Source organism: Epinephelus lanceolatus, chromosome 17 (genome assembly GCF_041903045.1).
Source record: "Epinephelus lanceolatus isolate andai-2023 chromosome 17, ASM4190304v1, whole genome shotgun sequence".
NCBI classification, from domain to species: domain Eukaryota; kingdom Metazoa; phylum Chordata; class Actinopteri; order Perciformes; family Serranidae; genus Epinephelus; species Epinephelus lanceolatus.
In genome coordinates this window covers 1191672-1217118 of record NC_135750.1, presented here as the reverse complement: position 1 = coordinate 1217118, position 25447 = coordinate 1191672, and the positions used below count along the sequence as shown (strand labels likewise).

Below are 25447 nucleotides of genomic sequence, written 5' to 3'. Positions count from 1 at the left end.
TTTAACAATGACTATAAAGACTTGAGAGGCTGATTTAAGACATTTTAACAATGACTATTAAGACTTGAGAGGCTGATTTAAGACATTTTAACAATGACTTTAAAGACTTCTGAGACTGATTTAAGACATTTTAACAATGACTATTAAGACTTGAGAGGCTGATTTAAGACATTTTAACAATGACTTTAAAGACTTTTGAGACTGATTTAAGACATTTTAACAATGACTATTAAGACTTGAGAGGCTGATTTAAGACATTTTAACAATGACTTTAAAGACTTGAGAGGCTGATTTAAGACATTTTAACAATGACTATTAAGACTTTTGAGAGACTAATTTAAGACATTTTAACAATGACTTTAAAGACTTTTGAGACTGATTTAAGACATTTTAACAATGACTATTAAGACTTGAGAGGCTGATTTAAGACATTTTAACAATGACTTTAAAGACTTGAGAGGCTGATTTAAGACATTTTAACAATGACTATTAAGACTTGAGAGGCTGATTTAAGACATTTTAACAATGACTTTAAAGACTTGAGAGGCTGATTTAAGACATTTTAACAATGACTATTAAGACTTTTGAGACTGATTTAAGACATTTTAACAATGACTATTAAGACTTTTGAGAGACTGATTTAAGACATTTTAACAATGACTTTAAAGACTTTTGAGAGACTAATTTAAGACATTTTAACAATGACTTTACAGACTTTTGAGAGACTAATTTAAGACATTTTAACAATGACTATTAAGACTTTTGAGAGACTGATTTAAGACATTTTAACAATGACTTTAAAGTCTTTTGAGAGACTGATTTAAGACATTTTAACAATGACTATTAAGACTTGAGAGGCTGATTTAAGACATTTTAACAATGACTTTAAAGACTTTTGAGAGACTAATTTTAGAAATTTTAACAATGACTTTAAAGACTTTTGAGAGACTAATTTAAGACATTTTAACAATGACTTTTAAGACTTAAAAAAGCTGATTTAAAGCATTTTAACAATGACTTTAAAGACTTTTGAGAGACTGATTTAAGACATTTTAACAATGACTTTAAAGACTTTTGAGAGACTAATTTAAGACATTTTAACAGTGACTATTAAGACTTTTGAGAGACTGATTTAAGACATTTTAACAATGACTTTAAAGACTTTTGAGAGACTGATTTAAGACATTTTAACAATGACTATTAAAACTTGAGAGACTGATTTAAGACATTTTAACAATGGCTTTAAAGACTTTTGAGAGACTGATTCAAGACATTTTAACAATGACTTTTAAGACTTAAAAAAGCTGATTTAAGGCATTTTAACAATGAATATTAACACTTGAGAGGCTGATTTAAGACATTTTAACAATGATATTAAGACTTGAGAGACTGATTTAAGACATTTTAATAATGCCCCATAAGACTTTTGAGAGACTAATTTAAGACATTTTAACAATGACTTAAAAGACTTTTGAGAGACTGATTTAAGACATTTTAACAATGACTTTTAAGACTTAAAAAAGCTGATTTAAGGCATTTTAACAATGAATATTAACACTTGAGAGGCTGATTTAAGACATTTTAACAATGACTTTAAAGACTTGAGAGGCTGATTTAAGACATTTTAACAATGACTATTAAGACTTTTGAGAGACTGATTTAAGACATTTTAACAATGACTTTAAAGACTTTTGAGACTGATTTAAGACATTTTAACAATGACTATTAAGACTTTTGAGAGACTGATTTAAGACATTTTAACAATGACTTTAAAGACTTTTGAGAGACTAATTTAAGACATTTTAACAATGACTATTAAGACTTTTGAGAGACTGATTTAAGACATTTTAACAATGACTATTAAGACTTGAGAGGCTGATTTAAGACATTTTAACAATGACTTTAAAGACTTTTGAGAGACTGATTTAAGACATTTTAACAATGACTTTTAAGACTTAAAAAAGCTGATTTAAGACATTTTAACAATGATATTAAGACTTGAGAGACTGATTTAAGACATTTTAACAATGACTTTAAAGACTTTTGAGAGACTGATTTAAGACATTTTAACAATGACTTTAAAGACTTTTGAGAGACTAATTTAAGACATTTTAACAATGACTATTAAGACTTTTGAGAGACTGATTTAAGACATTTTAACAATGACTATTAAGACTTGAGAGGCTGATTTAAGACATTTTAACAATGACTTTTAAGACTTAAAAAAGCTGATTTAAGGCATTTTAACAATGATATTAACACTTGAGAGGCTGATTTAAGACATTTTAACAATGATATTAAGACTTGAGAGACTGATTTAAGACATTTTAATAATGCCCCATAAGACTTTTGAGAGACTAAGACATTTTAACAGTGACTTTTAGATTTTTTAAGGATCCCGCGGACCCTGCATATTAAAAGACAGTGACAGGCAATGTCAACCTCCACTTCCCTGATCACTAATGTTTTATTTCCCCGCCGTGGCTGACTGTCATTTTATGGCCTTAAAGTCAAAACTATAAATTTGATCTAGTTTAAAATGTCGACTGATTTCAACCTCGCAGGGCCCTTTTCTAAAAATGTAACATGTAGAGGACCCCGCCAAGTCTCAAGCAACTAAAACTTTTCTTTTTGCTGTATTCACCAACACGTTTGCGTCTCCATGACCAGTGTGAGCAGCTCGTCTGAGTGAAATCTAAATTAAAGTGAGTGCACCTGTCTCCAGGTTCTACCTTCTTCTTGCGGCTCTGTCGGTGCTGCTGTCCGTCCTGGGTTTTCCCCAGCAGGTCGGGGAAGGCCAGCGGTTTGAGGGAGCGAGAGCGAGGGGTTCTGGGATACCTGAATGGGTCTGTGTCCCTCGAGTCCCGCCCGCTCCGGACCGAGCAGAGCGACCGCGACCGCATGCGGCCTGATGAGTGGATGCCGGTGACGCCAATCATGATGAGTTCAGAGTTCAGAAGAGGAGCATCTGATTCGAGTCTGACTGAATTTTACAGTAAAAAAAAAAGAAAAGATCCAGGAAACTTGAAATGAAGACCAAAAATGTCTTTAGGCTTCAGAGAACAAATGCTCACAAGTATGGCTCGGAGAAGAGAGCACGACCTCCAGATGACCTCCGGATATTAAGAAAGTATTTGATGAGAATCTCCAGGTGTTTGACCAGAAGCCAACCTGACGTGAATATAATGTCTTTAGTCCAGTTTACATCAGAAACAGATCTGACTCCACTTTGGCACCAGCTCTGACGGAGTCTCCAAACTGGAACTGTTTAGATTTCATGAAATAAAGAGCTGGTGTTTGGAACAGAGTGCGGGCTGCTTCAGCTGAATTTAGTGTGTCCTCAGCGGAGCTCAGCCTGCTGCATTATGGATCCAGCTCTATTCATTATGCATAAAAACACAGCAGCATTTCATCCGGCTCATAATCCTGCTGGCTGACAGCCGGCAGCTCGCTCAGGTGTTTGGAGGCAAAGCCACAAAAACAAAAAGACGCTGCCAACAGACATCACAGACGACTGAGACTCCACCTGCTGCAACATTTATGTTCCTCTGGTTACTGATGTCGTTCAGGCGTGGACGTACAGAAACATGATGTTTGAGTCTGAATCTGCTGAGAGATTTATTGTCTACGATCCTTCAAATGATCAGAAATCTGTTATTCTGTTAAATAATCTGAGACAGAGGGTAAATTATTGTTTCAATAATGAATGCAAATGATCATTTGCAGTTATTACTCAATAAAAAGAAACAAACAGTCAAAAAAGTGAAGTTTCACTGTTGTAAAATAGCAAATCTGTTTTGTTTTGGAGAAAAAAACTTTACAAATACTGTTCACTTTTTGAACATTTTTGGGCTAATTTTCAGATATATTTTTATGGATAATTTTATTTAAGAATAATTCTTAGGTATTTCTTTGTAAAAATAAAGTTGAAAGTCCGTTTCACAGTCACAAAAAGTCAGAAACATGAAGATCTGTTGATACAAAACAGCAAATCTGTATTTTCATTGGTTAAAAGATACAATTAATTTTTGATAATTTTAAGGTATTCATTTGAGAATAACTTTATTTAATGATCATTTTTAGGTATTCCTCATTAAAATAAGGATGAATTTGCATCTAACAGCGACCAACAGTCAGAAACATGAAGATCTGCTGATATAAAACAGCAAATCTGTATTTTTATTGAAGAAAAACTTAAAATATACAATTAATGTATGATAATTTTTAAGTATACATTTAAGGATAATTTTGGTTTATGATACCTTTTGGTAATTACTCGTTAAAATAAGGATAAATTTCTAAAACACGATGACCAACAGTCAGAAATAGGAAGATTCGCTGATACAAAACAGCAAACCTTTAGTTTTATTGGTTAAAAACTTAAAATATACCATTAATTTATGATCATTTTATATAGGTATAAATGTGGGTATAATTTTAGTAAATGGAGATTTTTAGGTATTTCTCATTAAAATAAGGATAAAAATCGATCTCACAGTGACCAACAGTCAGAAACGTCAAGATTTGCTGATACAAAACAGCAAATCTGTATTTTAATAACTTTACAATACGATTAATTTTATGAATAAATAAAATTATTTTTGGAGTTAAAAATAAGTTTCAACACAAAGAGGGAAATATTTTCTCTCAGCAGCTGAAATATTATAACAAACAATAAATGAATAAAGTCTTTGAAATGCGTAAGATTTTAAGTTGTCAGGTGGAGTCAGCTCAGACTTCCTGTTGACGTCTCGTTAAAGCGTCACATCAGCACAAACACACAAACTGTCCCGTGTGTGTGTGTGTGTGTGTTTAATCCCTCCACTGTTGAGAAGCAGTGATGCGTAATTCATCAGCTCGCACTCCTGCAGCAGAAAAACATCCAAACATTCAGTCGAAAAACATCCAAAGCCAGACTTTCATCTTCATCATCTTCTTCTTCAGTTCTCCAAATATGTGAGTTTTCAAAGTGGCTGTTGAACGCAGCCTCCTGACGCAGTGGTGGCGGCGGTGGCGGAGGAGAATCCCTGGACTGCAAATAAAGCTGCGTGACGGAGGAAACGCATCAGCAGCGCCGACAGCTCGCTCTCACATCCAAAACACTCACCAAAAAAAGTGAAGGCGAAGGAGCACACCCACACATGCAGACAGAGGGACGAGAGCACCCCCAAATCTGACGTCAGCTTCCTCCTGAGACGCCACCGCTGACTGAAGATGGAGGGATGATGGAGGTGCAGGAGGGAACAGAGGGATGAGCTGAGGGGGAGCAGTTATAGCAGAGAAAAAGAGGAGAGTTTCTCCTGTTGCATTGTGGGGAAACAAAAAAGACAAAAAAGGAGAGAGAGAATCCCTCCTTCCTCCTCCTCCTCCTCTTCCTCAGATGTTGATCTCTTCGTCCTCCAACTTCACTCCCACTCTTCTTCTCCTCCTTCGCTTGTTGTCGTCTTCGTCCTGCAGGAGAATCCCTCTGTCAGGTGAGCTCACTCCTCCTCCTCCTCCTCCTCCTCCTCTTCTTCTTCTTCTCCTCCTCCTCCTCTCGGTGCCGAGAGTCCGAACTGTTGAAGAGCGCTGCTCGCCCTCCCTCCTCCTCCTCCTCCTCCTCCTCCTCCTCCTCCTCTCTCTCCTGCTCTCTTTTTTCCCTCGCTCTCTCAATGCGCATTTTCTCTACAGCAGCAGCCAATCAGAGCGCAGAGACGGCAGCTTCAGCCCGCCCCCCCTGCTCTCCTCAGAGCTGTCAATCACAGGATTCACAGAGCTGAATGTAAATGCAGCTGAAAGACCATCACACACACGCACACACGCACATACACACACGCGCACACACACGCATGCACACACACACATACACACACAGAGCCAAAATCAGTTGCAAATATTAAAATCATGACTCAGCAACATCTCAGAGAGTCTGTCACCACACTGACACACACACACACACACCATGTGAATGAGTCTGTCAACATGCAAACAACATGTACACAATAAATCAGTATCTAAATATAATGAACGTTTAATTTCACCTGTGTTTAAAAAGCTTAGTCACAGGTTAGAAACGGTGACACATCATTATGTTTTTACAAACATTTAGATTTTTTTTATATTTTCAATATTTTACACTTTTTGTCAATATCTAATATTTGCACTCTGTATTTTTACACATTTTAATGTTTGATATTTTTCCTTTAGTTTCGTGTTACATTTCACTAACTTTTATAGTTTTTTATACATTTATATTTAACAAAATTGTGTATTATATTTTATTGAATTCTGTACTTTTTAAACATTATTATTTTACAAAATTTATTATGTTATATATAATTAATTTATTATATATTAATATATATTATAAAATTGTATATATATATATGTTCATATTATACTAAATTTGATTTTTAAAATATTTCTATATTTTACAAAATTTTATACTTTTTTATATGTTTTTGCAAAACTTTACATTTTTATCAATTTCTGTTTTTTAACTGTCTATATTTACGGGATTTTATATTTTTTATACACTAACATTTTCCTGAATTTTATTATTTTTCATATATATCTTGCTACATTTTATACTTATTTTATATGTTTATATTTTGCAAAACTTTTTTTTTTTTATCTATTTCTATTTTTTTAACTGTCTATACTGACTGCTTATATTTGACAAGACCTTATGTTTTTTTTAATCAATTTTAATTCTTTGGACATTCATATTTTACTAAATTTTGGAATTTTATATATTTTATCTTGCTAAATGTAATACTTATTTTATATGTTTATATTTTACAAAACTATACTTTTAAAATATGTTTTTATTTTTTCATACACTTATAATTTACTACATTTTATACTTTTTATATGTTTTTTAATACTAAATTTTATTTGTATGTAAAATCTAACATTTGATAGTTATCACAGTTTATCTTTTTATAGTTCTGCATTTTATTCTTAACATATTTACATATTTTATATATTGTAATATTTTATTCAATGTGTTTTATTTCAGTTACCATTTCATACCTTTAAATGTTCTATCAATGTGATATATATTTCTGGACTTTATGTTCAGATCAAACAGATCAGAGTTAGGACGGAAAAACACAAACTGCTGAGAGAGAAATTAATTAGCAAATGAGGTACAATTCATCAACACACACACACACACACAGATTCCATTTCATTAAACAGCTGCAGAGTCAAACATGAAGCTCAGATTTGTACTGACTAACTCAGCGTTCTCTGCTGCGACATTCATGTTGTTGATTCAGTTAAAAGAAAGATTAAATTATAGTTACAACAGGCTGTAAATCATCATTATTTTTGGTTATTCCAGAGTAAAAAAATGAATCTTCATCTCAACATAAAGATTCTCTGAAATGTAAAACTGGATTTTTATTGGACAAAAACACAATTAACTAAAACATTTATAATTTTTAATCTAAATAAAGTTTGAATTTATTAAACTTAATTAACAGTGAATTGTTTTAAATGATCAAGATTTTAAGTTTTGATTTGCAAAGAGGAGTCAGCTCCTACTTTCTGTTCACGTCTCATTAAACCGCTGAGAGAACTGTGTGTATGTGTGTGTGTGTGTGTGTGTGTGTGTGTGTGTTTAATCCCTCAGCTGAAGCAGTGATGTGTAACTCATCGGCTCACACTCCTGCAGGAGGAACATCCAAACACAACTTCCTGTCTGAAATGCACATTCAGCCAACACCAAACAGGAGGAGAAGGAGAACCTCCACTTGCAGGATGAAGCTCATCCAGGAACTCCTCATCATCACCAGGTGTGCAGTTTGTGTGTCCACATAACACCAACATCTGCACGGGCTGCCATGGTAACGACGTAGGCACCAGTTAATACATATGTATGCTGGCGACAGAGCCTTCCAACGTGGACACGTGAGAAATGGAGGTCGCTGTGCAGAACTCAGCGACGATGAGGCTGGTTCCCACTGCGATGTTTGGTGCGACAAGAGGTGTGGTGCCATCCTGTACTGACTGCTGGGAAGACAGAAGTCCTCATGACCTTTGATGGCGATTTCTAATTGTAGAATGTGGCGGGGGACGTTTGTCCGTCTACGAGCGGTGAGGAGTGACACAAAAAACACTCTGATATGAGCACTCAGTGCAGAACGAGCGGAGGGAAACATCTCTGCTCCCTGATTTTTACTCTTTAAGCTAACGGACTACCTGCACACTTATACACTTAAAGGGTGTGTGTGACTGTTTGAGTATTCAAACAACATAAGACACCGTCACGGTGTCTTATGTTGCCTTTAGTGCTTTTACTTGATGTATGTTTTATGTAAAGCACTTTGAATTGCCTCATTGCTGAAATGTGCTATAGACAAACTTGCCTTGCCTCTGTAGACTGAGGCACGTGAGGTGGAACCAAAGTTTAGAAGCAAAAGTTCCACCCGGGAACTTCTAGCTGTATGCCATTAGCAACATGTGCTGATGTTAGCAACATGTGCTACTGTTAGCAACATATGCTGATGTTAGCAACATATGTTACTGTTAGCAACATATGCTGATGTTAGCAACATGTGCTACTGTTAGCAACATATGCTGATGTTAGCAACATGTGCTACTGTTAGCAACATGTGCTGATGTTAGCAACATGTGCTGATGTTAGCAACATGTGCTACTGTTATCAACATGTGCTACTGTTAGCAACGTGCTGATGTTAGCAACATGTGCTGATGTTAGCAACATGTGCTGATGTTAACAACATGTGCTACTGTTAGCAACATGAGCTGATGTTAGCAACATGCACTGATGTTAGCAACATGTGCTGATGTTAGCAACATGTGCTACTGTTAGCAACATGTGCTACTGTTAGCATCATGTGCTGATGTTAGCATCATGTGCTGATGTTAACAACATGTGCTACTGTTAGCATCATGTGCTGATGTTAGCATCATGTGCTGATGTTAGCACAACGAGCTGATTGGCTGTGAGTCCGTCACACACATGAAACGGCGGCGCTGTTACAGTTACAGACAGTTGTATAGAAGACGCAGGCGGCGTGTCAGTGTTGTGAGCAGAAACACATTCAATGTATTGACACACATTTGACATCATCACCCAGATGTGTTGCTCATCGGAAGAAAAAAACCTGTAATTTAGGATTTCAGAACCCGCCGCTAAGTTCCCGCCATGAGAGGTGGAAGCAGGTAGAGCTGACCAACACGGCGCTGATGAAACTCACAGGCCAGTCACCTGTGAAGTGGATAAAAACGACGACACAAACACTGATGAAAAGAAAGAAACCGCAGAACCTTGGAGATGAAGACTCTTCGAGCGCACATGCAAAAGAGATGATGAAGACACATATCGAAAAGTGAGTCCACTCAGGACGCACATGGTATTAAGAAGCACAGAGGGCACTGATCTATCGGGAGCCCATTAACTCCAGGGTCGTCTCCGCAAGATTCCAAACCACCAATAAACCGATTAACCTCCAAGTTGCACAGTGTCTTACACACTGAAGGACGACTTCATCAACAGACACTCCTGGACAGACGAAGAACATCCTGAACAAGATCTGGAAATCCAGAAACACTTCACTCAACGCTCCAGCGTTCAAATCGTACTGCTGTATGGATCCATAACCATCATCATCATCATCATCATCATCAACAAGCTGCAGACATTCATCAACATCAACCTGTGGCAACGGAGACCGTGCAGCCGGACTGGTCACACACTGAGTAGAAGCAGAACAGTAACACCTGAGCAGCAGTGACACGAAACTCACAAAGCCAGTGAGGATTAGTCTCGCCACCAGACAATCAGAGATCTCCACCTTCTGATAGTCTGGGGACACTCCTTTCTAAAGTGTGTTTAACACACCGGAGAAAACGGCCGGCAACAACAAAACAAACACACAGAGAGCTTGAAAATGGATGCCGAGAGATTTAACTCCGTTTTATCAAACGTGTGCTCATCCGTGAAGAAAATATTTTTTCCAGCGGATGTCTTAGTTACAACATGATTGAGCTAACTGGAGTAGTTTCATGTCGTATCCGACAACGGGAGGCTTTTAACAGATGACGTCCTGATGTTAGCTTTGCTGCTGCTGTTAGCTGTCCCTGTCAGCTGCAGCCACTGATGCTTTCTAGACATCGTGATTTCCCAAAACTGAATAAATACCACACATAGCAACACAAAACTGCTTTGCTAGCTCAATCACGTCGTAACTAAGATATCCGCTGGAAAAGATATTTTTTTCACGGACCGTTTAATGAGTTATTACCTATTACAGACACCGCTAACGGCTAACAGCTAACGTGCACACAGAAATAGTAATGTTTGTTCAATCATTGTGTTTATAGACTTTACAAACATTGGATTAGTCCAAACAGTGATACAGTGATGTGAAAAATGTGATATATAGGCTACATATATATATATATATATATATATATATATATATATATATGTAGCTAAAAGCTCTGCTGGTTTTCTACCTGGAAGTATTTGTAAACAACAAAGCGATTCCCTCTATAGTCCGGCCGGACGGATGAGTCATGGCCTTGTAAAAGATTATGTTTGTTTCTTTTAGTTGGCGAGAATGTGTCGCCGCAAACGCGACAAACATCCACTAACTTTGACGGCATTTTCTGCGAGCAAGGCTGAGCCATTTTGTACCGCTACACGTGTTTCTAGTGGGACTATGTTTACGAGCACAAGAGTTCAGCAGCCACCGAAGGACCGCCCTGCAGATTTACTATTGGTTCTGCAACGTAGGGAGTTTTTTTAAACTCTGAAATTGTATCCGCCCATCTAAACACAAAATCAGGGAGAAAGACATCAGTCTTTAGTTAAGCAAAGCGTCTAAAGACTGACTTGTGAATCTAGTGAGGGTGAGGCACTTTGTGACTGAATGTGTGATTTATATTCATTCATTCATTTACTTATCCTGTGTGGGGTCATGGGGGGGTGGAGCCTGGGAGAACCACGAACCCTCTTGCATTGAGGTAACAATGCTAACCACTGTACCGCCGTAACGCCCATGTGCCATATGAATAAAGTATATTATTTATTTATTTATTTATTTATTTATTTATTTTTCGGAAAATCTAAAAACATTTTTTCTTCTGACTGAAAATAATTCAGATTTTTCTGTAATACATCTACTGCATTCAGTCAGAGTCAGAGCTGCTGCTGCCCACACACTCACCGCTCCATCATCAACACACACACACACACACACACACACACACATTAACAGAGTTACAGAAAAGGATGATGATGATGGAGGTGAAGAGGTGACGCAGATTCATGTTGAATGCTCAGAGGCTGAGATGGAAACAAAAGAGTGGGAGAGAGAGGCTGAGACACACACACTAATAAACACACACACACACACACACACACACACTAATAAACACACACACACACACACACACACACACACACACACTAATAAACACACACACACACACACACACACACACACACACACACACACACTAATAAACACACACACACACACACACACACACACACACACACTAATAAACACACACACACACACACACACACACACACACACACACAGAGGTTCAGCCCGGCGGCTGCACGGCGTTGAATTTAATGCGTCTCCTCTTTTTATTTTTCTGCTCTGACAAACACAAGCCAAGGATCCCTGTGTGAGTGTGTTGTGTAACAGTGTGGAAGTGTGTGAGTTGTGTAACAGTGTGTGTGTGTGTGTGTGTGTGTGTGTGTGTGTGTGTGTGGTACCTTCAGCAGATCTTTGGGGAAGTCTTTTCCGTCGTTGAGACCCTCCAGGTTGGTGATGAACTGACTGCAGGACATCCTCTTCCCCACATTCTACACACACACACACACACAGAGTCAATCAGCTGTTTTTCTATAAAGTTGGTCACAAACGAGAGACTGAACACAAGGCGGCAGCAGAGGTGGAAACATCGGATTCTGCAGTCACACTAAATCCTACATTTCCCATGATTCAGTTCCTCAGGTGTGCAGACCCAGATCTCTGAGCCAATGAGAAGTCACACAGAGATGAGGTGTATCACTTCCTTTAGGGAGTCCCTCCAGGATTTTGTGGCATCTTTTAGAAACCATTTTCTAACCCCATCGCCACCAATCAGGTGTTGCTGCTGACTGATGCAGCGCTGAAGGACCGCCTCCACCTCGTCCGTCTCCTGCTGCCCGGTTACCACGAGCTCACACAGTGTGACATCATCTCATCACTGCTCGTCACATTTTGCTGCTTGGGCAGAAGCCTCTCAGCAGCAAATATCCGACACCGAGCTGTTGACCTCACACGACACTTAGCACCTAGCATTCACGATGTGGCGTGGGCTTAGTTTGTGCGTGTCTCCAGTGCGCTCTGTGCTCACAGCCGTGTTCACTGCATCGTTTTTACAACTCAAAAACTGACACTTTAAAATTGTGCATGTGGTGATCTGTGTTTACAGTGTTGGAAGATATTATCAGAAACTGTTGATGCTCTGGTTTGTAATTATTCAAAGCAGTTTGATGTGCGCACCACCGCTGACCACGAGGGTCAGCTGCTCTCCTCTGATCTGCAGGCGATGGCGATGGCGAGACAGCGATGTCAGTTAGCTTTTAAGTTTTACAACTGACGGGTGTTTATGGTAAAGTCAGGGCTCAGTGGGATCTATAAGTAACGTGTAGCATGAGGCAAACAGACATGATTATAAAACTAATGACGTCACTCACATTTAATTTCTACAATTTGGCGTCAGCTCACCACGTCGCCATCTATCTCCAAAATGTCCAGGGGTCACAGGTTCCCTACAGGTGCGCACCTTCTGCCGTCAAGTTTTGCTTTTATAGGTCACATCTTTAGCGTGTGAAATGGCGTACGCCTCTGTCAGGCCTCGTTTTGTGTGTGCTCAGTGTTTATAAATGATCTATTTAAACATCACTCTGTGCTCTTACCACATTTACTCAGCGACCTCACTGAGGTGCACACACATGACGACCTTATCTGACGTGACAGGACGTGAAGGAGTTAAAATCACCTGCAGCAGTGAGACAACACCTGAACGCAGCATCAGATTCCTCCATCAAACATCACATACTGACTTCTATTGTGATGAGTAAACATCTCATCTCTCTCACACACAGAGGAAGTGTGCAGAGGACTGTGTGCAGCTCAGCGTGTGATTTGACAGCTTGTTGCCGCGGCAACGGTCATCACTTCCTTAAACAAGTTAGCAGAAGTGGCCGTCGCCTCGGTGACTCCATGTGCACAGTTCACACCGTGATGCAACTCAGATTCATTATCACCACAAACTGAAGGCCGTCTCCATGACGACGGAGCAAAGTGCCATCTGCTGAGGGAGACCACGGCGTGTGGTGGAGAGCTCTGGGACGGCGGCGGCGAGCGGCAATATTATGACAGTAAGACGTTTAACATGAGTCATGTTGGAGATAAAGAAATAAACTGGTGTTTGGTGACATGGATACAATTACATTTCATATTGTGTGTGTTGTCACAGATATCTGCTGCACATAATCAATATTATAATATCAATAATGATCAATGCTCCAATACACAGACTGTGACACTGCCTCACCGCTCTCAAACTGCTCCCGTCATTAACTTCTTCTCTGTTCATTCTGCTGATCAGCTGTTATTGATTACATCAGTGTAACTATGTGATTATTGATAGAAGTGATGGACAGAAGCTCAGAGGGGACTGATGATAAACCATCAGCCAGCAGACACAGAGGACGTGGAGCTGCTTCACTCCACCATATAAGGACTTCCTGTTCCTCCGCTGACTGACGGACTGATCAAAGATGCTTTGTATGAAATATTAAAATCAGACTCACGTTCCCGTGAAGGTCGGTGTTCAGCAGCATGACGGCACAGGTCAGAGTGTGGACGCTGTCTGAGGGACACACAGAGGGACAGGTGAGAGCCAAGAGTGTTAAAGTCATGATACTCCAGACACACAGACACAGACAGACAGACAGACAGACACACAGACACAGACAGACAGACAGACAGACAGACAGACACACAGACAGACACACAGACAGACAGACAGACAGACAGACAGACAGACACACAGACAGACACACAGACAGACACACAGACAGACAGACAGGTACCAGAGCTTAAACCAGTTTGATTTTATACAAAGAAGAAGTGTCTGTCAGTCTGACACCATCTGACAAATCCATCAGTCTCCATCAGTGGTTCCTTACTGGTGGATCACAGGTCCACTCTGGATGAACAGCAAGTGACTCGCAAACGTGTCAAGTTTGTAAAAAATCACACTTTATTTTTAACTACAGTGAATTTCCAGCACAGAGCTTTTATTTTGAAGGGCTGTTTCCTGCTGTAGAGTGAGCGACTAACAGACAGATATTGGACAGAGACAGCAAACAACAAGTGTGATGCTGAATGTATTTAACCATGTGGACCTTGAACTAATGACTGAGGAGGAATCTGGACTGGCTGGACCAGTTGGGAACCAGTGATCTTCATCATCAACCAGTGCTGACACCATCACGGCGCTGCATCAGTGATAAACAATAACACAGCGTCCATCCATTTTCAGCTGCTTATTCAGGACCAGGTCTCAGACGCAGCAGGCTGAGTGAAGTGTTCCAGACGTCCCTCTGCTCAGCTCCTTCCTCCAGCTCCTCCTGGAGGACCCCGAGGTGTTCCCAGACCAGATGAGACCTATAATCCCTCCAGTGTGTTCTGGGTCTGCCCCGGGGCCTCCTACCAGCTGGACCGGGAGGATCCTGATCAGATGTTGAACCACCTCAACATGAAGGAGCAGCGGCTCTACTCCGAGCTCCCTCCAGATGTCTGACTCCTCCCCCTATCTCTAAGGCTGAGCCCAGACACCCTACAGAGGAAACTCATTTCAGACGCTTGTATCTGTGACCTCATTCTTTCAGTCACTACCCAGAGCTCATGACCATAGGTGAGGGTTGGGACGCAGATGGACCAGGAAATCGAAAGCTTCACCCTACTGGCTCAGCTCCCTCTGAACCACGACAGTCTGGCCCAGTGCCATCATTCAAGATTCAAGATTCAAGATTCAAGATTAACTTTATCGTCCCAAGAGTGGGAAATTTGTCTTTGGCTTCTTCACCCCTGCTGCAGCCATAAAACACACTGGTGGTAACACAGCATAAAAACAGGTGATAAATAAATAGTGCGACGTAGTAATAAACAGGAAATTAAAACAGTAAAGAAACCTAAAATAAACAGCATACAGCAATTTAAAAAAACTGCATCACTGCAGACGCCGCACCAAACCACGATCCATCTCACGCTCCATTCTACCCTCACTGTGAACAAGACCCAGAGATACTTGACCTCCTTCTCTTGAGGCAGTAACTCTCTCAACCCCGGGGGAAACAATCCACAGTTTTCCAGCAGAGAACCATGACCTCAGATTTGGAGGTACTGACTCTCATCCTGACTGCGTCACACTCAAACTGCCCCAGGTCATGCTGGAGGTCACGGTGTGATGAAGCCAACAGAACCACATCATCTGCAAAGAGCAGAGACACAATTCTGAGGTCCCCAAACTGGACCCCTTCCTCCCCCGGCTGTGACAAAGTGATTAATACGATATCATATTTGTTAATGTACGGACTAAGGGTGTCTGATGGGCTGCGAGCCGAACATGAAGGAGGTCACATGACAGTGGAGGTGGGAGGGGCAGAGCAGTACACACTGTGTTTGTTGAGGAAGAAAACTGATGTGTTTTGGGGTGACGAGACGAGACGGCTCTCTGAAGCCCCTTCTGCTCCACTGTTTAGTTTAATTTAAACCAGTTTGTAAAGTTTACACTGGCCCAAGACAGACAGACAGACAGACAGACAGACAGGCAGACAGACAGACAGACAGACAGACAGGTACCTTCAGTGGTGAGGCTCTCCGGGTTACACTGTCTGTATCTCCTGGAGAACTGAGCGAGGACTCTTTCTCTCTCCTGAGTTTCTCCCATCAGAGCGAAGCGGCTCAGAAACGTCCTGAACACACACACACACACACACACACACACACACACACAGAAAACTTTATTCACCAACTGACAGCAGCGGCTCTGTGATTGGCTGTCTGTCAGTGAGATGCACCCTGGGAGTTGTAGTCGACTCTTCTGACTTTTTAATTTACGTGTCAGATATTTTCTGACGTCAGAGATGTGTATTAGTGAGAGTTAATAAACATGTTGTTGTTGTTGTTATGTTGTCATGGCAACAGCATGTGACTGATGTTTCATGTGAGCTTCTTTTATAGATTGATGATGACGGAGCTGCAGGACAAATGATTCATTCAGAAACAGTCTGTGAAGCTTCTGACTGTAGAAACATCATGTTATCGAGTTATTAATTAGTTTTTAATAAATTAATCTTCTGTTGTTTCTTTTGTTTTCAGGTTTTATTCATTTTAAATAAATGTAACATGTGATGAGTTCAGCTGAAGTTTCTTTGTGTTGCTGCACTGACCTGAGCGCCTGATCGATGGTCAGACCGCTGAAGCTGAAGTTACTGAGATATTCCTCCGCCACCATCTGACTGAACTCGTTACTGTGGACACAAACAGGAGAGTGAATCCAACCAATCAGAGAGCAGAACACACTCAACATGTGACCAGGACACAAACACACACTGACTTCTTGCTGAGGTGTCGAGCCACGTCCGACTTCCTGAAGCCGTCCAGGTTGTAGAGGCGTTTGGCCAGACGCTTGGCTGCCTGCAGGTCGGGCTTCGTGCCATTGGCCAGTGCATCGTCGCTGCCGCCGAGCGCCAGACGCTCCGCCACGTCGGCCTGTGGGTACAGCAGCTCGGGAGGACGGTTCACCGGACGCTCCCTGACAACACACACAAACACAAACACACATTGCTTGAGGACTTTCAGGTCCTATTTTCGTTCTGCTGATGAAGTACAGCAACAAGAGTTCTGGTTCCTGTTCTGAGTTCCTTCTTTAAACTACAGCAGGTCAGTATACATGAACGCAGCAGGCATGACGGACGACTTATTTTGTGGCTGAATATAATTTGTAGCTTCTTAAAATCTGAATGAGGATAGTGATAGTGAGATACTGGCTCCAGTGCTGAAACAAAGCCAGCATCAGATGGACTGTATTCATAATCAATACGCCACAATAATATAAATAACCAGCGCCAATTCATCAGTCAGTGAAAATGTGTGTGTGGGCGGGGCATAAGCACATACAGCCAGCAGCAGCAGCGACCCACCGTCTGACACCGGCACACTGTGAGGACAGAAACAGAGGAGCACCTGCTGCAGCAAGCCAACATGCCGTCTGTGGTCATTTTGACTTGACCAGCGGACTTCACAACAAGCTGATTGGCTGTTGAAACAGGTGACGTGCTTTAAAACCAGTTGAGTGTCAGGTGACATCATCAGCCGGCTTGAGTCAAACTCAGACCGGCCAGTTCACACCGCTGACACTTTTCTCTGTGACGTTCTAAAACGGTTCGGTCTCAACAAGAATCTTTGGTCTGAGCTGGACTCCCAGGGAGTTCATGTCCCATCATGTCAGATATCTGTGAGGTCGTTTTAAACCCTTGACACCAGTCCTCCAGGGGGGAATCAGAGAGCCGATCAATGAACCTTTCCTCATGCTGCGCCATGACATTTAAGGGTTGAACATAAACATAGGTAAAAGAAAAAGGAGGTCTTCAGGATGTTATAGCCGACTCCTCAGTTCTCAAAGGTTAGAAGACCTTTTAAGCTGAATATGTGGTTACAAGTAAAGAAACAAAGGGCTTATTTCCAGACAGTTTGTGCATGTTCTGCCATAAAGAGGTTTGAAGATGACACTTACTGGCGTAACAGAAATGCTCCTTGACTCGTCTGAGGTTAGCTACTGTATCAGGTCAGCACACACTTCTTTAGACTGAGGCCTGAGAAGGTGAGGTCGTTTTGGATTTTTCTGTACCTCTCACTATAGAAAGGTTTTGGTGCTGTTGCAGCGTGTTGGCCCTGGCTGGCCACCGTACGAAGGAGAAGTTGTACAAAGACAAATGAACCTTGAAACTTTGACAGTAAACAGTGTTATAGTTATTATTCCACACAAACAACCTTCAGTAAACAAGAAAGGAACCGGCTGAACCCGCCCTCGATGCAAATGATCTCATCTATCCAAACTACATGTAAAGCAGCGTCTCATTCATGTCTCTACAGCAGCGCTGTGGTTGGTTCTGTTTCCTCCAACAGCCTCACAGTCTATTAATAACTGCTGCATCGAGCAGCGCCGCCTCAGGGATCAATACTCCCTCATTTACTCTCATTTCAGCCTGGCTCGGGACAATTAGCTTTAATTCAAACGCACCTATCTGCCGCTGCTGAGACGAGTCCGTTCTCCATCAGCTCCTCATCGCTGCCTCGCTCTGAATGAACCCACTCTTTGAGACGGTAACACGAAGTCGTCCGTCAGGAGGAAATGAAGTCGGAGTTGTGAATGAAAGTGAGAAGTGGTTGAACCTCAGCGTGGACTCTGCGTCTACTTCCCCTCATGAACTTCAGCTTCCTCTCAGAGGATCAGCTGATTCAGGTAAACAGCAACACTGACCGAGTACTCTGAGCTTTTACTGTACGAACACAGCAGGGTAGACACACTCTGTTACAGGTCAAGATAAATCTGACTCTTATAAAAGTACTGAAAGTAAAAGTACTCATTCTGCAGAGTAACTTACATGATATGTGTCGATCAGTTAAATGTTGCCGCTCATTTTAATGACTTTATATCCTGCTGGGTGGATTCATCTTTAATAAAACATCATCATTATTTGTTATATTTTGTCTTGATAATCTGAATTCAGTACAAGTACTCCTTCAGTAGAGTATCTGAGTATTTACTGTCCAGCCATACTCACAGTAGAGGCTGACATTTTTTCGGGAGTCCCACGGGATGGGAATCAGTTTCACTATTCTTCACGTGACTGGGACAGGATGGGAAAAAAGTCAACGGGAGCGGGCGGGACTGAGAATCATAATAACAATAGTCAAGTTTTTATTTACAAATATTCAGTTCCACATTGAATAAAAGCTATTTCCTTATTTTTAACATAAAGCTGGTCGATCTGTTGTCTTGTTTTATTCATTTTTATTCTCTCATGTCAGGTGGCTGGCTGCAACCAACCAGCAACCAGCCACCTGACCAGCGCATGACGTATATGGATGTTGACGCACGGTGCAGCCAGCCACCAAAATGGAGTGGGAGGAGTTAGGGAAGGCAGCATTACAAGTGAAAGTGAAGGACAATGATCCGCACATCACCCTGACAGAGCTTTCAGCAAAGTCTGGAGTACTAAAGAATTTTTTACTGTAACTGAAACACAACACAGGAGCGGGATGGCACAGGACTGAAAATCAGAGTTGTACCGATACCAGTATCAGAAATGCCTCCGATACTGCCTAAAATGTGGTATCGGGTATCAGCGAGTACAGCCTATGACCAGTCCGATACCATGTAATGCCTCACGTCATTACGCATATGCACGCTACAGGCAAACAAAACAGAAACAGAGCGGAGTTTAAAAAGCATTCTACTGTAGCCTTTAAATGTCTTTTTTACCAAATTGTGTGGCTGCACTTTAACCTGTGTCTTGATCTGTGTCAACACTGGATAATAATAATAATAATAATAATAAAAAAAGTTTTATGGCATTCATTCTACTATTATGTATTTATTTCTTAATATTTTACACAGAGTTTTAGGAGTTGAGACATACAACAATTCATATCCCATCCTTTTTTATTTTATGCGCTGGTTTTGGATCGGTTCTCGGTATCGGCAGATACCTAACGTTCAGGGATCAGAATCGGTATCGGGAAAGGAAAAAATGGTATCAGTATATCTCTACTGAAAATCCACTCCCGTGTCACCCTCTAGCTCACAGGTCAGAGACAACAGAAGAGTTTTATTTTGTTAAAGGGAAACTCCACTGATTTTACTCATAAAGTTCAGTTTACTCATCGTCTTCATCCTGTTGGAACTGTCGTATAACGTCCTGCGTGTCCCTGACGGGAGAATAATTCTGATATCTCAGATTAAAATTAACTTTCATTATCGAATCATCTGCTGATGATGTTATGGTCTATATGTGTCCTCATGGACGTCTTTAAGTGTCAGTTCAGTTAAAAACTGTAAAAAAGAAAAAAAAAACAAGGAAACCAACAAATTATCAAACTGATTATTTGCAGATTGATTATTGATGATCAGTAGTTGATTCAGGCCCTGCTAGAGCACAGCAGGTAAAAGAAGTTCACCTGTTGAAGGTGAGCTGTTTGTGTGCAGCTCTTCATCATCATCACCATCATCATCATCATCACCATCTCACTGTGGCTGTTTATGATTTTACTCTTCCTCCCTGCTACTTGTCTTTATTGAAAAAAGCTTCTAACAACGTTCCGCTAATTCAGCGATAAACACATTTAATTTCCTGTAGATTCCTCACAATAAAAGTCCCCCATTATTTTGTTATGTAAAAACTTTTATTGTGAAGCAGCAAATGAAGAAATGTTTCCGTCAGCAGTAACTTCACACTATCTCCACCACTGATGAGATATTCTGTCAATCTGTGTTTCTACAGTTATAAGACAGGGGGCGCTGTTACACATCTTGTGAAATAGAACAGCACTGCAGTGTCCAAAATGAAACGAAGAAGATCATCTGCTGGACACTGGAAGAAGATGTTGTTCATGGAAATGTAGCAGCTTGTAAACTAAAGCCGTGGAGATGTTGACCGTGACGGTGACAAGACGACCACAGAGGAGACGGAGACGACAGAACACTGAACGATCCCTGAAAGTGACGACGTGTTCCGCTGCTATGCCTCAAAGAGAATATTATTTTCATCATTTATTATTATTATTATCATTATTCATAGAATTCAGACTGATGTGAGGAAATTAGAAAAACAAAAAATGTAAATATGAAATTGATTTTGTTGAAAATGACTCATTTCTCATCTTTTTGTCCAAAACGTTGTTGTTTTTTTTAAGTGTTGATAAAAGAAATGGAATAAGATAAAACCAATTGTTTTTTCTGACCAACACCAGTCAGTGAATGTTTCGTCTCCGTCTGTCAGTATAAATAAAGTTTTATGTTTGACCTGTGGAGTCAGAGGGAGTTTCTGCTGCTGTTGTGACTCTGATGAGTCGCTGGGTGTGAACCGAGTGAGCCAACTGATGATTAAAATACAGCTTGACGTGTTGGAACTGAACTGGGAGGAAAGAGCTGGTTAACACTAACTGGTTTTACTGGGAATTCGCCCTGACATGACACTGGTGTGAGCGCAGCACAGTCACTGCGTGCTGATCCGCATGTTACATCTCGATTGTTTCATGTGTGAAAAAACAGAAGTGCGGTTTGACGGGCGGGTCGTGGGCCGGACGTTTTTGTGGTCACACAGAGAGAAGTGAGAATAAAAAACCCGCTCAAACAGTGAACACACTTACGCCTCAGGAAGTGAACACACAGTGACGGTGTGTGTCCATAATATTTCCTCGTGTGTGAATGAGAGTCCGGATGTTTCTGTCGACCGCTCCTTCCTCCACCAACACAAACCCATTCATCCAGGACAGAAATAACCTCGTCACTCAACAGGACGGCAGGAAACTCTTGTTTTTTATTTTACCCAGCAGGCAGTGGGGGTCGGTCCATCTCTGATCCACTTCCACTCATTCAACAGCTCATAACTCCACAGATGATGGATTACAGATTATTAGATTAACACAATAAAACTGTCTGCTGCTTCTTTCATTACATTTACAAAAATAAATTATATCTTCCATCAGTTTTAGAGTTTATTAGAGAAGATTATTAACGACGAACATATTGTGTCTGTTAGCGGATCAGCAGGTCGTTTCCTGTGTGAAACCAAAAGTCAAACGATTTTTAATTTTATTTTCTATTTTAATAACAACATAGTGTGTTCGTTTGTGTAGCAGCTACGTTACAGACTGCACATGACTTTACATGACATTATTATCATACTTATTTTAAGCCAAACCACGACACTGATGAAAAAGCCGTCCTTTAACGTCGGCATGGTACGTGGCCGGTTGTCCCAGAACGTCAACAACCAACACACCCAGGGTACCTTGGACGTCATATGTGGACGTGGAAAGTCCATGACCAAACGTGGACATGTGACGAGGTCACAGTGAGGATGATGTTGTTAGAGCGTCATATTTTGACATGTCATTCTTTTCCTGACAATAACTGACAGAACAATAAAAGTCTGAATAAACAGACAGATGTCGTCATGGCGGTATCACTAATCGGGCCGACCTGGCTTCCACCTGCAAAATCAATCAATCAATCAATCAATCAATTGTATTTATAAAGCCCAATATCACAAATCACAATTTGCCTCACAGGGCTTTACAGCATACGACATCCCTCTGTCCTTAAGACCCTCACAGCTGATCAGGAAAAACTCCCCAAAAAAAAACCCTTTAACGGGGAAAAAAAAATGGTAGAAACCTCAGGAAGAGCAACTGAGGAGGGATCCCTCTTCCAGGACGGACAGACGTGCAATAGATGTCGTACAGAACAGGGTTCACACACATTTTTATGGACAAAATTTCAAAGCTTTTCCAGGACTTTTCAAGAACCCATGATAACATTTTCATTTGGGAAAAGCATGCACACTACGTCACACAGACATGTAGCGTCTCAGAGCAGAAGGCTCGGCTGATAGTCAATAAAATAAGAACTGTGCCAGTTGTCCGTTTGTATCAAGCAGCAAATAAGTTGTCTGAGTTAATTTACCTGACACTGCACATCCTTCGATGGGACTATAATGATAATGACACATATTACAGCAACATTACGTCAACAGCTTACTCAGGGAAAATAACTCTGCTGTCATGTTACATCATGTAGAAGGTTTTCCATCTATTCATTTCATCACAAACTACAAAAATTCCATGACCTTCCAGGTTTTTCATGTTTGTGGGAACTCCGCTCATTTCAACACACACCGACCAGGAAGAGACACAAAATGGCCGACAGAATAAATCCACGTAGAGATGCAAAAACACAAAATGACGACAAAAAAGGACAAAACAACCACAAAGGGAGGTAAAACCACTGTGAGGTCTTGGTCCTCTGTGGCAGGGGTGGAGGGGCCTCTGCTAGTCTGTGCCCAGGGGCCCACTGTCTCATAATCCATCCATGTATGTTGTTAATGCACAGTATTTTATCCCTCACACACACACACACACACACACACACACACACACACACACACACTCTGTTATTACACAACCTTATGACTGACTTCACCAGAGATGAAACCACCAGCACAGAAATATGTGAACCAGATTCTCCACCCAACTCTCCAAACTCAGATTCACTCTGACCAAAGACACGGAGGATCCAGAGCCAAATAAAAGGACTCGTCCCAGTGCAGAGAGAAAAGAGGATTAAAACAATGAGTCACTGAGCGAAGGAGAGAAAAGACTGAATCAGACATCAGAGGTGAAAGACAGGAAACAGAAACAAATACAGAGAAGGAGAGAAGAAAGAGTATGAGACACACACTGTTATTTTCCAGGGTGTGTCCGTCAGCTTTCATTCATCCAGTCTGAAACCACAACAACCCAAACACCAGCGCACGGTCCGACTTCCTGTCTGAGGCTCGCTGCGTCTTACTGAAGATCTCTAGAAACACAAAGACTCCTCAGTCGTTTCCTCAAACAGCTGCTCACAGAAGGTTTTATCAAACAAACTGGACCAAACGGTGACTTTGTGTGGGACTAGTTTCAGTGGCGGATTAATCCACAGTTGGAGCTGTAAGAGAGTGGAGTGATTGAGTCAGCAGGATGGTGTGTAAAATAAGCTACAGTGTGTGTGTGTGTGTGTGTGTGTGTGTTGATGGTGATGAATGACATGTGATGTGGAAATTAAAATGACTACGTCTCCACTCAGACGTGTTTTTATTCTGCTTACGTCCTCTAACATTTCCGACCTCCACTGTACCCACTGTTGTTTCCACCTTCCTCCACTGGTGTCTGAGCACCTCCCTAAATCTGAGATTCAAATGTACACCAGGCAGATAGATGAGCTACATCACTGTCTCAAAAGGCCTGTTTCCACTGAAGAAGTTCCTGGTACTATTTGGGGGGCAGGAACTACAACAGGGACGTCCTCTCGCTCGGCCCTCTCAACCACCGTGTCTCCACTGAGAGAGCGGAGTACGAGGAAGGTTCCTGTAAAGTTACGGGCTCTGGATGTGACGTAATCGTTGCGTGACCATTTTGACCGGGGCAACGTAGGGGCGCCGTTAGCCATTAGCGGTGTCTGTAATAACTCTGGTCACAGTCCATGAAAAAAATATTTTTTCCAGTGGATGTCTTAGTTCCAACATGATTGAGCTAACTGGAGTAGTTTCATGTCGTATCCGACAACAGGAGGCTTTTAACAGATGACGTCCTGATGTTAGCTTTGCTGCTGCTGTTAGCTGTCCCTGTCAGCTGATGCTTTCTAGACATCGTGATTTCCTAAAACTGAATAAATACCACACATATCAACACAAAACTGCTTTGCTAGCTCAATCATGTTGTAACTAAAATATCCACTGGAAAAAATATTTTATTCACAGACCGTTTATTGAGTTATTACAGACACCGCTAACAGCTAACGGTTAGCCCAGCTAATCTACGATAACCATGTTGTTATTTACAAAACGTCACATCCCGCCTTGAGTATATCCAATCAGCACCAAGTAATCCCCAAGCCCCAGCCAGGAGTTTCTCGGGGCCGTTCTGAGTACCTACCCCGAGGCAGGGACTTGTTTAGCCCCTGTAAAAGTTCCGTAACTCTGTGCTTCGGGGGTGGTTCCTGCGGTGGAGACACGCACCAACGGCCCCGGCCCCGTAAAATTACCCCGAAGTTCCTGCGGTGGAAACGGGCCTATACAGGAAACACATCCATGTTCATGCTAATTTTCACTTGCAAAAAAATAGCCCAGTCACCACCTGCCCCAAAACACAGGTGTATTTTTAGGAACACATCTGTGTTTCCAGCAGGGACAGAGCCATGAAACGCAGCGATTTTTACCAAAACATCATTGCGTTTCCTGCTGGGTGACCTGTGTCTAGTTTCCAGCAGCTTATTCAGCACCACACATCAGCGTTTTGTAGTGACTTGTCACTGTTTCAAGCGGCTGTTTAGGCACCACATGTGATTGTTTTGTAGCGACCCAGGGCTGCTTTTCCAGCAGTTTTTTAGGCACCACACATTGGTGTTTTGTGGTGACCCCTCACTGGGTTTCCAGCAGCTGTTGAGGCATCAAATGTGGGTATATCTTGGCGATTTAGCAGATTTTAGGCACCAAACGTGATTGTTTTGGTGCAACCCATGGCTGTTGTTCCAGCATCTCTTGAAGCACAAAACATGGGTGTTTTGTAGCATCCCATCACTGTTTTTCC

At 41.3% G+C, this 25447-nt stretch overlaps 1 protein-coding gene and 2 long non-coding RNA genes across 8 annotated transcripts in view; 2 read left to right on the top strand and 1 right to left on the bottom strand.

Moving 5' to 3' along the window:
- psda (pleckstrin and Sec7 domain containing a) overlaps window positions 1–25447 on the bottom strand; it is a 105056-nt gene that overhangs the window by 18458 nt on the left and 61151 nt on the right. For 5 of the 6 annotated variants that reach the window (XM_078160866.1, XM_078160865.1, XM_078160863.1 and 2 more), the window contains 5 exons: window positions 16650–16847; window positions 16483–16563; window positions 15893–16005; window positions 13837–13895; window positions 11746–11835 (listed from right to left, as the gene is read on the bottom strand). In XM_078160866.1, coding sequence (XP_078016992.1) covers window positions 11746–11835; window positions 13837–13895; window positions 15893–16005; window positions 16483–16563; window positions 16650–16847 — 541 coding nt within the window. Of the gene's footprint in view, window positions 1–11745; window positions 11836–13836; window positions 13896–15892; window positions 16006–16482; window positions 16564–16649; window positions 16848–18335; window positions 18472–25447 lie in introns of those variants that run through there. The other variant, XM_033612901.2, reaches the window with a different exon arrangement.
- On the top strand, window positions 3625–9269 carry LOC144458405 (uncharacterized). The gene is made up of 2 exons (XR_013487898.1): window positions 3625–5474; window positions 7619–9269. It is a non-coding gene; the product is annotated as an uncharacterized LOC144458405 (long non-coding RNA).
- Window positions 18424–21119, top strand: LOC144458404 (uncharacterized). Its single transcript, XR_013487897.1, has 2 exons — window positions 18424–18557; window positions 20599–21119. It is a non-coding gene; the product is annotated as an uncharacterized LOC144458404 (long non-coding RNA).